At 40.4% G+C, this 14,103-nt stretch overlaps 1 protein-coding gene and 1 non-coding gene across 3 annotated transcripts in view; both read right to left on the bottom strand.

Annotated features, from left to right (window-relative positions):
- The window catches only part of RABEP1 (rabaptin, RAB GTPase binding effector protein 1), an 86,370-nt gene that overhangs the window by 11,946 nt on the left and 60,321 nt on the right, over positions 1–14,103 (bottom strand). For both annotated transcript variants that reach the window (XM_014589093.2, XM_014589094.2), the window contains 2 exons: positions 8,280–8,378; positions 2,738–2,878 (listed from right to left, as the gene is read on the bottom strand). In XM_014589093.2, coding sequence (XP_014444579.1) covers positions 2,738–2,878; positions 8,280–8,378 — 240 coding nt within the window. The remainder of the gene's footprint in view (positions 1–2,737; positions 2,879–8,279; positions 8,379–14,103) is intronic.
- Positions 6,243–6,348, bottom strand: LOC114008389 (U6 spliceosomal RNA). Its single transcript, XR_003549937.1, has one exon. It is a non-coding gene; the product is annotated as a U6 spliceosomal RNA (small nuclear RNA).

Raw genomic sequence — 14,103 nt, 5'->3', positions numbered from 1 at the left:
ATCAAAGCCATAGACATGTGAGCCCCAGCCACCTTAACCACTAGGCTATGGCTTGGCCATAATTTTTCAGCAATTTTTTTTCAGGTTTTTGCCATTGGCCACATGCGCTCACGAAAGACAGAGGGAAGGCAATGTGAGAAATCATTCCCTGCGAGGAATGGCCACATGGCAATCCTGTCTCCTCCATTGTTCTCTCAGGATTTTGGGCATATACACACATGTGCCTAGAGTGACTGTGAAACTGCATGATCCGGGGCTTGAACCATGGTCAGCCATGTGACAATTCAGCACCTTAACCACCATGCCACCTGATGGCCCAATTTTTCAATAATTTTTAGCAATTATAATTTTTTAAAAAACAACAAAACTTACAAGTGAACTTACAAGTAATATTTTTCAATATTTTAAATTATTTTATTTAACTTTATTTATTATGATTATTATTTTCCAGTTTGATCAGAGAGAGAAAGAGAAAGTGAGAAAGAAAGCCACCAGGTCCAGGACTGGAACCATGTTCGGTCAAGTGGGAGTCCAGCATCTTTAACCACCATGCCACCTCCTAGCCACAAATTTTTTTAAGAGAGATTTTTGCTATAGGGTACATGCGATCACCAGAGAGACAGAGACAGATAGAAAAACGAGAAACCATCCAGTGGGGTGATTTCACCACAATCCCTTCTCTCCATTCTCTTCCAGAAAGGGAGAAATCACACCCCAGAAAAATTCACCCCGCAGGGAGGATGGCTACACTGCAATCCCTTGTTCTCCATTCTCCTCTCAGGATCTTGGGCACGCGTGCACATGTGCCCAGCGTGAGGTTAAGCCACCAAACCCAGGACTTGAACTGAGGTCGACTACATGGGAGTCCAGCAACACAGCCATTATACCAAGTGCTGGTTCCTCAGCATGAATTTTAAACCACTGGGTCCAGGACTCGAACCACTGCCGACCATGTGGGAGTCCAACAACATAACCACTATGCTGTCTGCTGGTACTGGGTATAAACTTTTAAGTGCTAGATCACAAAAACATCACAAAAGCAACCAGCTGGTGACTCCTTCAAACATTTCATTTCTGGCACAATCTCAAGATTATGTCCCACAAAACTAATTTACAGACCTTGGATTTGACAAAGGACTATTAGACATGACACTGCAAGCATGAGGAAAAGAAAAATTAGATAGTCTTTGTCAAATCAAAAAGTTTTGTGTTTCAAAAGATACTTTAAAGAAAAAGACAGCCCGCTAGGGCCAGCAGATGGTGTGGTGGTTAAAGGTACTAGATTCCCACATGGCTGACTGCGGTTTGAGTCCTGGATCTGGCAGCTTACTTTCTCACTTTCCCTTTCTCTCTCTCTCTCTCTCTCTCTGTCTCTAGTCAGATTAAAAAATTAAAAACAAATGGAATTAAATAAATAAATAATTCTTAAGAAAAAATATAAAAGAAATAAAGAAAAAGACAGCCCTGGTCCAGCAGTTGATGTGGTAACTAAGGCGCTGGAATTCCCACATGACTGACCACGGTTCAATTCCTAGACCTGGTGGCTTACTTTTCCTCTCTCTCTTTCTCTCTCTCTCTCTCTCCCCCCCTCTCTCCCTCCCTCCTTCCATCTCTCTCTCTCTGTCTCTCTCTCTCTTTCTCTGGCAAAACTCATGTGAGAAAATAATAATAAATTAATTAATTCTTTTAAAAAAAGAAAGAAAGAAAAAGATTGTCCACAGGATGGGAGAAAATATCTGTAAATCACATGGGGCTTTAATCTAGATATATCAAGAAATCTCTGTATAAAGACTCCAATTTTAAAATGAACAAAAGGATCTGAATATACATTTCCCCAAGGAAGATATATAAATGGTCAATAAACACATGACAATATGCTCAAAACCCTTGGTCATGAGAGAAATGCAAATCAAAATCCATGAAATACCTCTTTGAACCTAATAGGATGGCTATAATCAAAAAGTGAGATATTAAGTACTGACAAGGATGCAGAGAAATTCAAGCCCTATTCACTGCTAGAATATAAGATGGTGCCACTGCTATCGAAGTCTAGGAGTTCCTCAAAGATTTACACATGACGTTCTCATGTGGTCCAGCAATTCTACTACTAGGTATATACCCTAAAGATATAAAAAACATGTCTATACCAAAACCTATGCATGAATATTTACACCAGCATTGTTTAGGTAACAACCCCAAAATGGAAACCCAAATGTCCATTGACAGGTGAGTACTTAAAGTATCCATACAATGTAGATTATTTGGCCATGAAAAGAAATAAAGCTTATATATAAGCTTGTATGTATTTTGTAGTAGAAATTACAATTTAAAAACACTTGCCACAACATAGATGAATTTTATAAACATTATGCCAAGTTAGAGAAGCCAGTTACAAAAAAACAGTTATTATATGATTTTATTTACATGAAAGTCTAGAATGGGGAAATCTGTATTGATAAAAAGTAAATTAATATTTGTAAATGGCAAGAGGGAGGGGGAGTAAGGTGATAAGCAAACAGCTAAGGGATTTCTTCTGGAAGTGATGAAATGTCTTAAAATTATGATGATAGCTTACTCTTATCTGTGAAATATACTAAAAAACATAGACCTGTACACTTTAAATGTTTGAACTGTTTGGTATGAGAGTTATATAGTTCAATAAAGCTGTTTAAAGAGTGTATAGCCATTTCAGAACGTGTCCTTGTTTACATTTCTAATCACGTGTAAAGTAAGGTACCTCTGTAGTGTCTGGGAGGATGAAGTCTTCGGCTTGCTGCAACGACACATGCAGGCTGTGCTTTCCCTGGAGACTGTCGTTATCTTTCTGTAGCCTCACCAGCTCTTCTGAAACCTGTTCTCGAGACTGCATCAGCACCGCCTAAAATAGAAACAGGCGCTAATCACAGCCAGAAAGGTAAATCCAGTCCAGTGATAGCTACACCAGAGAAAAGCAAGGCCAAATCAAATGGGAGCTAGGGCTGAGGAGTGGCAGAGTACATAATAAAGCTCTATGAGACTTTTTATCTATATATACATATACATACACACACACACACACACACACACACACACACACATATATATATAGGACAGGTTTTTGCTATAGGGTGCGTGTGCTCACCAGAAGGAGAGAGAGAGAGAGAGAAAGAGAGAAATCACCCCCCAGGGGGATGGCCACACTGCAATCCCTTCTCCATTCTCCTCTCAGGATCTTAAGCATGCACGCACATGTGCCGGCCTGAGTTTAAGCCACCGGGTCCAGGAATTGAACCATGGTCGACTACATGGAAGTCCAGCGACATAGCCATTACGCCAACTGATGGCCCCAAGGCTTAATATTCATTTGTGACCTTTATACATATTCTACTGGCGAGACCAGCAGTAAATCAAGTACATGAGCTGATTCTTTATTTTCACCAACAGTTTGCCTTTTTTTTTTAATTGCTGGGGGGCACACACATTCACTGGGAATGGGGGTGGGGCAAGCATCCCCCATGGGGCACAGTCATACCACAATCCTTTTTCCTCCATGCTTCCTTCCCATCAGGATACTGAGCATACACACAAACACACACACACTTGCCCAGCCTGTCCTTCAAATTACCAGGGCTGGGATTTGAGCCACAGTAAGCCGAATAGAACCCAGTTCTCCTACCCTGAGCTATGGGGCCAGCCCTCGACAAATACCTTTAAAAATAATGATTTCCCTCCCTATCTCTGGACTACGGAAAAACGAAGATCTCTAGCTCAATGAAGTGGCTGACACAATAAAGACACATGTCAAATGGCATGTACTCAAAATAGCTCCTATTTCTACAGGGCAGGCATTCGCCAGGAAGTTCAGAGAAATGAAAAGGGGCCGGCAGGTGGTATGGTGGGTAAGGGCGCTGTACTCCCACATGGCCGACCGTGGTTCGAGTCTTGACCTGGCAGCTTGCTTTCTTGCTTTCTCTTTCCCCCTTCTCTCTCTCTCAACCTCTCTTTCTGTTCCTCTCTGGTCAAATAAAAATAAATAAAAATGAATTAATTTTTTTTTTTTTTTAAAGGCAGGGTCATCATCTTCCATTACATGTGCACTGGTTCAAGCTCAGGTTCACTGACCCAGCAGCCTCAATTAAAGGAAGTCATCAAGATGATCTGTGCAGGATATACAAGGCACTTGAGCTGATTTTTTTTTTTAATTATTATTAAGAGAGGTGTTTTTTGTTTGTTTGTTTGTTTCTGCTTTAGGGGATGTGTCCTTGCCAGAGAGAGACAGAGAAGAGGAAAAGTGACAAATCACCCCGAGATCTTGGGCACTCACGCAACGTGCCCAGCCCAGCATGTTTTAAGCCAGCAGGTCCAGCACGCAAACTGTGGTCGGCCATGTGGGAGTCCACTACAGGCTGGTCCTGAGGAGCTGATTCTTAAAACTGAACATGCACCTACTTCCACTTGCTCACGTGTCAGTCAATTTTAGAGATTCCATATTAATTTGTATCAAAATATGGTATTCCAGCTAATCTAAGACATACTTCTATAAAAGGACAATTTTTGCTACTTTCTAATACTAAGTCATTTATCTTAAGGGTACACATAAATGAAGACCATTCACTTGCCTAACATTTATTTAGCAGCTGGTACTCTATGTGGGTGTATGCTGCCCATGGAATACGGAAATAAGACTGCCTTGGAGAAGCTCATGGTCCAGTAGAGAAAGACAAGTAAGTCAAAAACTACCCTGCGATACCATAAAGGTCTGTGTGCCACAGTGATAAAAGGACAAAGGGATACCTAACTGGGGGAGGGAAGCGGGGAGAGGGTTAAACGACACTTCCCAGAGGAGGTGACACCAGAACCACATGCTGGAGCACAGACTGCAGGCAGGCAGTCAAGGTCATGCATAAATACAGCTCAATTCTGCTGACTTGTTTTCACCAGACCAACAATCAGTTGTGCTTTCAACACGTCTTACAACAAAACATTGATATCCCACAATCTTCTGGAGATGAAGGAACAGAAAGGATGTGTACATATGTATACATTCACTTCTTTTGTAAAGAGAAACACAGAAGGGTAAGCCAAAAAATTTTTTAAATGAGTACATATGGGAGTGGGTGGACATGAAGTGGAAGGGATAAGGAATGGAAGCAAGATCTAAGTATCCTTTTTTAAAAAAGGATTATTTAATTTTATTTATTCCTTCATTTGTTTTTGAACTTGACCAGAGAGAGACACACAGAGAGAAAGACAGACAGAGGGAAAGGGAGAAAGCAAGCCACCAGGTCTGGGACTCGAACTGTGGTCAGCCATGTGGGAATATCTAGTGCCTTAACCACACCACCTACTGATCTCTTAATATATATTGTTTTATAGTTTTGACTTATGAGTCATGCTGCATATTTGTTTTAGACGTAAATCAAAAAAGAATAAAGCAAATCTGAAATGGTAATACAACAGAAACAATGAGCTCTGTATCAAACTGGTGATACAACCAGAGAGAAAAATCAATTCAAGTAATTTTTGAACCGAGTACCTAAACTGTAAACCTTTATCTGGGACATGTTCTAAGAGCAGAAAGAACTAGAAAGAAATCCTGAACTTCAGGCTTCCTGTTGGTAGCAACTTGATGTAGTAATTCTGAAACTATTTTGTCCCCACCATAACCAAGGGATTACATCAGCAAAGGAACCAACCATCATTACTGCATCATGATGTTATGAATTCCCCGTTTCATCATTTTTTTTTTTTTTAGAGAGATTTTTCACTGTAGGGCGCGTGCGCTCGCCAGACAGAGAGAGACATAGAGACAGAAAGCGAGAAATCACCCCCCAGGGGGGATGGTCATGCCGCAATCCCTTCTCCTCCATTCTCCTCTCGGGATCTTGGGCACGCACGCACATGTGCCCAGCATGAGTTTTAAGTCGCCGAATCCAGGACTCTAACCGCAGTAGACTACGTGGGAGTCCAGCGACATAGCCATTATGCTAACTGCTGGTTTCCCCCGTTTCATCATTTCATCTCTCTAATATTCTTGTCAAAATGTTTACCTTGAATCAAATTGTGAGGAAATAATCAAACAAATGTATTCTACAAGCTAATTAGCCTAAAGCATTCTACAAGGCAAGTGGCTTAGACTCTTCTAAAATGTTAATGTCATAAAATAAAAGTAGAGGACTTCTTTTTTCTTTTTCAAATCTTAAAACCCTACAGCCATTGTTTATTATAAAGATGAACTCCAATCCTTGTGATGGGCTTATCAAAAAAATATGGAGCGCTTCACGAATTTGCATGTCATCCTGCGCAGGAGCCATGCTAATCTTCTCTGTATTGTTCCAATTTTAGTACATGTGCTGCCGAAGTGAGCACGAGGACTGTTTTAAAGACTAAAGTGACAAGACAAGAAAACGCAATACGTGACCCTTAATTGGTTTTGAGATCAAAAAATAAAAAATTATCACTAGAAAACAATCACGAATTTTGGGGGACAAGTGGTTATATTTTAAGCATGAAAAACACTGTGGTCAGACACAATCTCTTTATGCTTAGGAGATACATACTAAAATATTTATGAGTGTCATGATGTCTACATTAATTCCAAATAGTGCACCCCCCCCCACCCAAGAAACAAAAACACAAATGGAATACCTATATACCTACAGAGACAAACAGAGAAAAACTGGGCCAGTGCAAGCACACACTACTGTGGTAAAAGATTAGTAACAGTAAGTAACTGAATCTAAGGGAAGGTCTTAAGTTTGATTATTTTCCATGAAGGGTACTTTCTCACTCCCTCCCTATTTAGCTCTGTCTCTCTCCAGTGAGTGTGTATGCAACCTCTGACAAAGTTTAAAAAAAAAAAGGAAAAAGATACAAGGGGACGGACAAAAATGAAAAATGTGCACGAGGCACAACACTATGAAACTTTGCCAGCTTCTTTTAAGAAAAAAATTTTTGTTACAGGGTGCATGCCCTCACCAGAGAGACAAGAAAGCACCTCCTTCTGCCTGCCCGCTGCCCACCTCCTGCCCCCCTGGGAGGATGGACACACTGCAATCCCTTCTTCACTCTCCTCCTGGGAGTTTGGGCACGTACACACATGCTCAGCATTTGTTTCAAGCTTCCAGGTCTGGGACTTGAACTGTGATTAACCATGTAGGAGGTCCAGTGCCAATGGTAATTTGTAGGCCAATGATTATTACTTTTTTCTCTAACTTAAAGAGATACGAAACTCTCCGGTCAATGATTAGGATTAGAGGTTTCCTAAGAGACCAGGGACCATCTCAAAGGCCAGTCAGATACTGATCCAATGCCAATCAAAAATGAACCATTACCATCCATCTGAGGCTTTTTTTCTTTCTGTCATCCCTGGAGGAGCTGGTTAAGAGGCAGCTTTGCAGAATAGTCCCACCAATATCGACTCTGATATCATTTACACAGGGCAGTCAGATTAAGGATTCCAACTTTAAGAAAAAGGTAGAACAAGGCAAAGGCAGCCAGAGTAGCAAGGAGGGAGGCCCAAGTCTGCAGTCTATTCTGCAAAGGTTCCAGTCAGCCCTTGCTCAGGAATCTCTCTGGCCCTATCCCTCAGAACTGATAGCCGTCTGGAAGTTCCCCAGTATCACAACATTTATGAAACATGTTTTTTCCTTTTTAATAATGACTGTGAAATTAATGAGGTTACTCAAAGTAAATGAACTGCCCAGGAAAAGCACACTTTTCAAAAGCTGCACCAGCTAGAGATATCCATTTTTAAGTATTCATTTTTTTGGGGGGGGTGAGGGGGGTAGGGGTAGCTATAGGGCACGTGCATTCACCAGGAAGACAGAGAGAGACACACACACACACACAGAGACAGAAAGTGAGAAATCACTCTCCCCGGGGGATGGCCACACCACAATCCCTTCTCCTCCATTCTCCTCTTGGGATCTTGAACATGCACGCACATGCGCCTGGCGTGAGTTTAAGCCACCAGGTCTGGGACTCGAACCACAGTCGACTACATGGGAGTTCATGGTCCCGAGATTTCCATTTTTTAGCTTATATTTAGTATTGAAAATTAAATGTTGGCCCAAATTAGAAAATTAAATTAAGGTGAAATTTTTTTTAGTCTAATCAAGAAGGTTTTAAAAAGGATTATTTTTATGTAATATTTTGCCTAACATTATTCTACGGATCCTGGAGGACATAATAGTGACCACTTTGGGTACAGTCATAAAGTCATATCAAAGCTGAATTCAAGAGAGAATAAAAATAGCACATATAACATAGTTTAATGTTTATTTAAAATGTTAACTTACCATCTGTTCCTGAACATCCCTCTTTGCCTGGGAAAATCCCTGCTGTAATTCTTCCAGTAAGATCTCAGAGGCCTGGGCTCTTTGGACAAGTACAGAGATCTTTAAAAAAAAAAAAAAGACACACGACAAAAAATATACAGTTAGGAAACTGGTTTTTCTAAAGCTAATCCTTCTGTTCCCTGCCTACTAGTATTCAGAATTGATATTTTATTAGTTTATAGTAAGCATTAATCAGTCATTCAAAAGACAGGGGCATGACTGCTGGGTGCCAAGCCTCAGCCTTTCAGGTAACACAAAGCAGCACCAGAGCCCTGAGTTATGAGTGGCTGTACATGAACACATGGCATGTGGGTCCCTGGACAGATATCGATCCACACCACACTGCTAAGGGTATTACTTACTACTTTGTTGTTGTTGTTTAAGAGAGATTTTTGTGGGGGATGGCAAGTGGCATGGTGGTTAGGGGTGCTGGACTCCCACATGACCAACCAAGTTCAAGTCCTGGACCTGGTGGCTTGCTCTCTCTCTTTCTCATCAAATTAAAAATAGGGACCAGCAGTTGGCATAATGGCTACATCGCTGGACTCCCATGTAGTCGACTACAGTTCTAGTCCTGGACCCAGTGGCTTAAATTCACAACAGGCACGTGTGCGTGTGTGCCCAAGATCCTGAGAGGAGAATAAGGAGAAGGGATTGCAGCGTGGCCATCCCCCCTGGGGTGTGATTTCTCGCTTTCTCTCTGTCTTTATGGTGAGCTCATATGCCCTATAGCAAAAACCTCTCCCCACAAAAAAAATAATGAAAAATAATAATATAACAAAGTTTAATTTTGTTTTTAAAAAAGAGATTTTTTTTGCTATAGGTCATGTGTGCTCGCCAGAGAGAAAGAGAGGCAGAGAGACAGAAAGCAAGAAATCACCCCCCAGTGGAATGGCCACATTGAAATCCCATCTCCTTCATTCTCCTCTTGGGGTCTTGAGCATGCACACATAAGCGCCTGACATGAGTTTTAAGCTGTCATGTCCAGGACTCAAACTGCAGTCGACTACGTGGGAATCCAGTGACATAGTCATTACGCTAACTGCTGGTCCCAAAGATATTCTTTTTTTAAGAGAGGGTTTTGCTATAGAGTATGTGGGCTCACCAGAGAGAGACAGAGACAGAAAACAAGGAATCACACCCCAGAGGAGATGACCATGCTGCAATCCCTTCTCCAGTTTCCTCTCAAGATTTTGGGCATGTGAGCATACGTGCCTGGTGTGAGTTTTAAGTCACCAGGTCCAGGATTCGAACCACAGTCGACTACGTGGAAGTCCAGGAAGACAACCATTACGCCATCTGCTGGTTCCTCCCTATTAGTTTTAAAGAGACTTTAAAAAAAATCAATAAAAATTTGAAACCCTGTCCACAAAAAATCCACACATATAAATGAATCCTTTTTTGCTACAATTTGCAAAGATATTTACTTAAGAATAATACACACACGGGGACCAGCAGATGGTGTAATGGTTATGTCACTTGACTCCCACATAGTCAACCACAGCTCGAATTCCAGACCCGGTGTCATGCCCAGCGCATGTGCATGTGTGCCTGAATCTCAAGAGCAGACTGGAGAAGAAGGTATTGCAGCTTGGCCATCCCCTCAGGAGGTGATTTCTCGCTTTCTGTATCTGTCTCTAGCAAGCACACATGCCCTATAGCAAAAATCTATTTAAAAATAACAATACACACACGAGTAACTCTGAACTCTAAACTTTCTAGTATTAGTATTAATGTTCCTCAGGAAGGGTTTATTTGAACATTGATTAATCATACATAAAATTATAAAATAAGTAAAAATAATTTTTAAACATTTTGTAAATGGTTATTATCAGAATTCTGTTCCAAAGGTAGCAGTTTATGGAATGTGAATCAACGTTCCTAACAAGAAATGGAAAAACTGCATAAAAATATATCTCCTTGTAGGCGGCTGGAAAACCAACAAAGCAAAAAAGAATCACAGAGCCAAGAACGAAGATGAGGACATATGGAGAGTGGAGCACAGTACCTGGAGCACTTCTCTAATGCATGTTTCTTTAAAAAAATAAAAATAACATATGTGGCCCCAAGAAGCTGATCAGTGTGTCTAAGAGCCCCAGGATAGGGTGGCAAAAGTGAAGAACTCAGAACCCACCAAGCAAAGGAACCCTTGGTAAATATCCTGCACATAGGGTTGGGTCTCCTAGGGGGAAACAAAGAAGTTTAAATAATCCCACCTTCATAACTTTTTAGTCTCATTTCCTATGACTGGATTAAAGTGATTATGGATTGTGAATACCACTAGTTATCTACCTCTCAGAAGAAAAATGGCATTATCCAAGACTTTGTATTATTTCAGTAATTTCTAATATAATGTTCAGCACTCAAGTAAAACTACAAAATGATAAGACAAAAAATTAAAAAACAGGTCTATAGTGAGTTCAGATATAGGTATTATTAGACATTTGATTGTTCAAAGATTTAAAAAACAAAATTTGAACATCCAGAGAAATGAAAACAACAAAAAACAAAGTAAACAGAAAAAAATCAATTACTAAATTAAAAATTCAATACATGGGTTTACATATGACCTTTACCTAAAGAGAAAACTAGTGAACTAAAAGATAAATTTGAAAAAAATTTAAAAAGATGGAAAACATAAAGGGAGGTTAAAAGGCATGTAGATGCAAAGAGAAGGTCTTTCACATATAAGTATTAGAAGAAATAATGCCCAGCAAAAATACATAGTAGAGTTGAAAAATAAGCCTATGCAACAACCTTATGATTTCACTCCTAGACATATGTAAATGAAATGCATCTACATACTCAGCAAAAGACAAGTACAAGAATATTCACAGAAAGCTCACAATAGGGACCAGCAGTTAGCGTAATGGCTATGTCGCTGGACTCCCAAGTAGTTGACCGTTGTTCGCGTCCCGGACCTGGTGGCTTAAAACTCACGCCAGGTGCGTGTGTGTGTGTGCCCAAAATCCCGAGAGGAGAATGGAGGAGAAGGGATTGTGGCGTGGCCATCCCCCCTGGGAGGTGATTTCTCGCTTTCTGTCTTTCTGTCTCTCTCTGCCTGTCTGGTGAGCGCACGCGCCCTATAGCAAAAAAAAAAAGAAAAAAGAAAAAAAGCCTCTCAAGAAAAGAAAAGAAAGCTCACAAAAAATGTCTTTCAACTATAGTATGTTTAAATAGTATCTCCATAAAGAGACTATTCAAAGCATTAAAAAATTATGGAGAAATCTCACAGATATATTAATGGTCAAATAGACAAAAAGCTACATGCTCTATGATTCCATTTATATGAAGTTCAAGAACAAGCAATATTAAAACGCAGTGTTAAAAGTCAGAAGAGTGACTACTTCTATGTACAGATAAATGGAATATTTACTGAACTCAGAAAGCATTAGAATAGTAGGATTTTTTTTTTGAGAGATACGCTCACCAGAGAGACAGAAAGAGAGAAATCACCCCCCCAGGGGGGATGGCCAGGCTGCAATCCCTTCTCCTCCATTCTCCTCTCGGGATCTTGGGCACACACACACACCCGCCCGACATGAATTTTAAGTTGCCAGGTCTGGGACTCAAACCGTGGTCGGCTATGTGGGAGTCCAACGACAAAACCATTACGTCATCCGCTGGTCTCAAGAATAGTAGGATCTTGATCAGGTGATTACCCTGGTCAAATTTTTCACATTAAAATTCATCAAGTTGTATACTTGAGATCTGTGCACTCTAGTGTATGTACGTTCCAATTTAAAAAAAATTTAAGAGTTATTTAACTTTATTTTTACTTTAATTATTATTATTTAATTTGACCAGAGAGAGAAAAGGAAAGTGAGAATGCAAGCTGCCAGATCCGGGATTCAAACTGCAGTTAACCATGTGGGAGTCAAGTACTTTAACTACCACACCACCTGCTGACCCTCAATAAAAAAATTTTAAAAGACACATAATGGCAAGAATTTCCCGGGACCAGCAGTTGAAGTAATGGTTATGTCGCTGGACTCCCATGTAGTCAACCATGGTTTGCGTCTCAGACTTGGTGGCTTAAACTCATGCTGGGCACATGTACGTGTGTACCTAAGATCCCAAAATGAGAATGGAGGAGAAGGGATTGCAGCGTGGCCATCCTCCCCAGGGGGTGATTTCTCGCTTTCCGTTTCTCTGTCTCTCTCTGTCTTTCTGGCTAGTGTACACACCCTAGAGCAAAAACCTCTCCTCCCAAAAAAATAAATAAATAAAGGGACTAGCAGTTAGCATAATGGCTATGTCGCTGGAATCCCATGTAGTTGACCACAGTTCACGTCCTGGATCCAGTGGCTTAAAACTCACACCGGGCACGTGTGTGTGCATACCCAAGATCCTGAGAGGAGAATGGAGGAGAAGGGATTGCGGCGTGGCCATCCCCCCTGGGGGATGATTTCTCGCTTTCTGTCTGTCTGTCTGTCTGTCTGTCTGTCTGGCGAGCACATGAGTCCTATGACAAAAGCCTCTCAATAAATAAATAAATAAAATAAATGATTTCCCGATTATAATGTAAGTCTCATCAATTCAGAAATCCAAGAAATCCTGTGTACCCTAAAAAAAAAAAATCTATCTATCTCTCTATCTATGAAGAAAACTACACCGAGGCATAGTACAGTAAAACTGCTAAAAACAAAAGACAAAAGAGCATCTTTAAAATAGTCAGGGAAAAATTAACATTTTACCTTAAATGGAACAACAATAAGACTGATAGCTGACTTCTCATCAGAAACATGGAAGCCAGAAACAATGCAATAATGGAATAACTTCGAAGTGCTGAAAGAAAATAACGTAAGTTCTAAGAATTCTACACCTGGCAAAAGTTTTGTTCTTGAATGAAAGTAGAAAGAAAAAGGTATGTCTGAGTTTAAAAACAGAACCAGGAAAAACATACATTAGAGAACTGAGAATTCTGGTGCTGTCCGAGATAGACTAAGCCCTCTATGGCCTCCCCTACTGATCACAACTAAAAACTCTGGACAAAATACAAAAAGTGCCTTCCTGAGGACTCTGAAACATAAGCAACAGTAGACCAATTGGGGAGGGAAATCCGAACCATAAGGAGCAATTCATGCAGGAGTAAGTTCCCTTTTTACCTGTTATTTTTTCCTACTTACTCATTGGCATTGATTTGAGGGTAGCCCCAGCTGTGAAGCTGCACTAGCTGCAGTAGCACAAGAAATAAAAGTTTCTGGCCACAAAGCCAGGAAGAGATCCCTGTGAGTCAGATAGCACAGGGGTAATCTCAGAAAAGAAAGAGTCAGAAAAAGGATCTCCTAATTCTGTATATGAATTAACACAAGTCAGTCACAGGTTCATCGACAAGCTACACATATAGAGACATACTCAAAACAATATAATAAAGGCTTTTAAAACGGAGCTGGCATTAGGACCAACACTCAAAAAAGGAAAAACAGAACTTGGGAACTGAACTTTATCAGGTTACCTACCTGCTAAAACAAAATGAAACCATCAATATTCTCTAAAGGATTGTAACAGAACCTAGATTCCAAAGATCAATGAACAATAGAAGTATTGAGAATTCCTAACAAACAGTATAAAAGAAAGAACAAACCAGGAAAATTTGACCAATTTTTAAGAGGAAAGAAATCAACAGGTGCCAACCTCACAATGACCCAGGTTAAAATTACTGAACATCTTAGAAGAAGCCACGGGCCTTCAGGACAAGGTACCACATGGCTACAGTGAACTAGATTTTTAAGGGAATGAAGATTTTCTACTAATAATTCAGCCTCCAACAAATGAGCTAGCG

This window comes from Tupaia chinensis, unplaced genomic scaffold, assembly GCF_000334495.1.
Source record: "Tupaia chinensis unplaced genomic scaffold, TupChi_1.0 Scaffold000330_1, whole genome shotgun sequence".
Taxonomy (NCBI): Eukaryota; Metazoa; Chordata; class Mammalia; order Scandentia; family Tupaiidae; genus Tupaia; species Tupaia belangeri.
The sequence above is the reverse complement of the archived record's forward strand: the minus strand, read 5'-3'. Positions and strand labels throughout refer to the sequence as shown.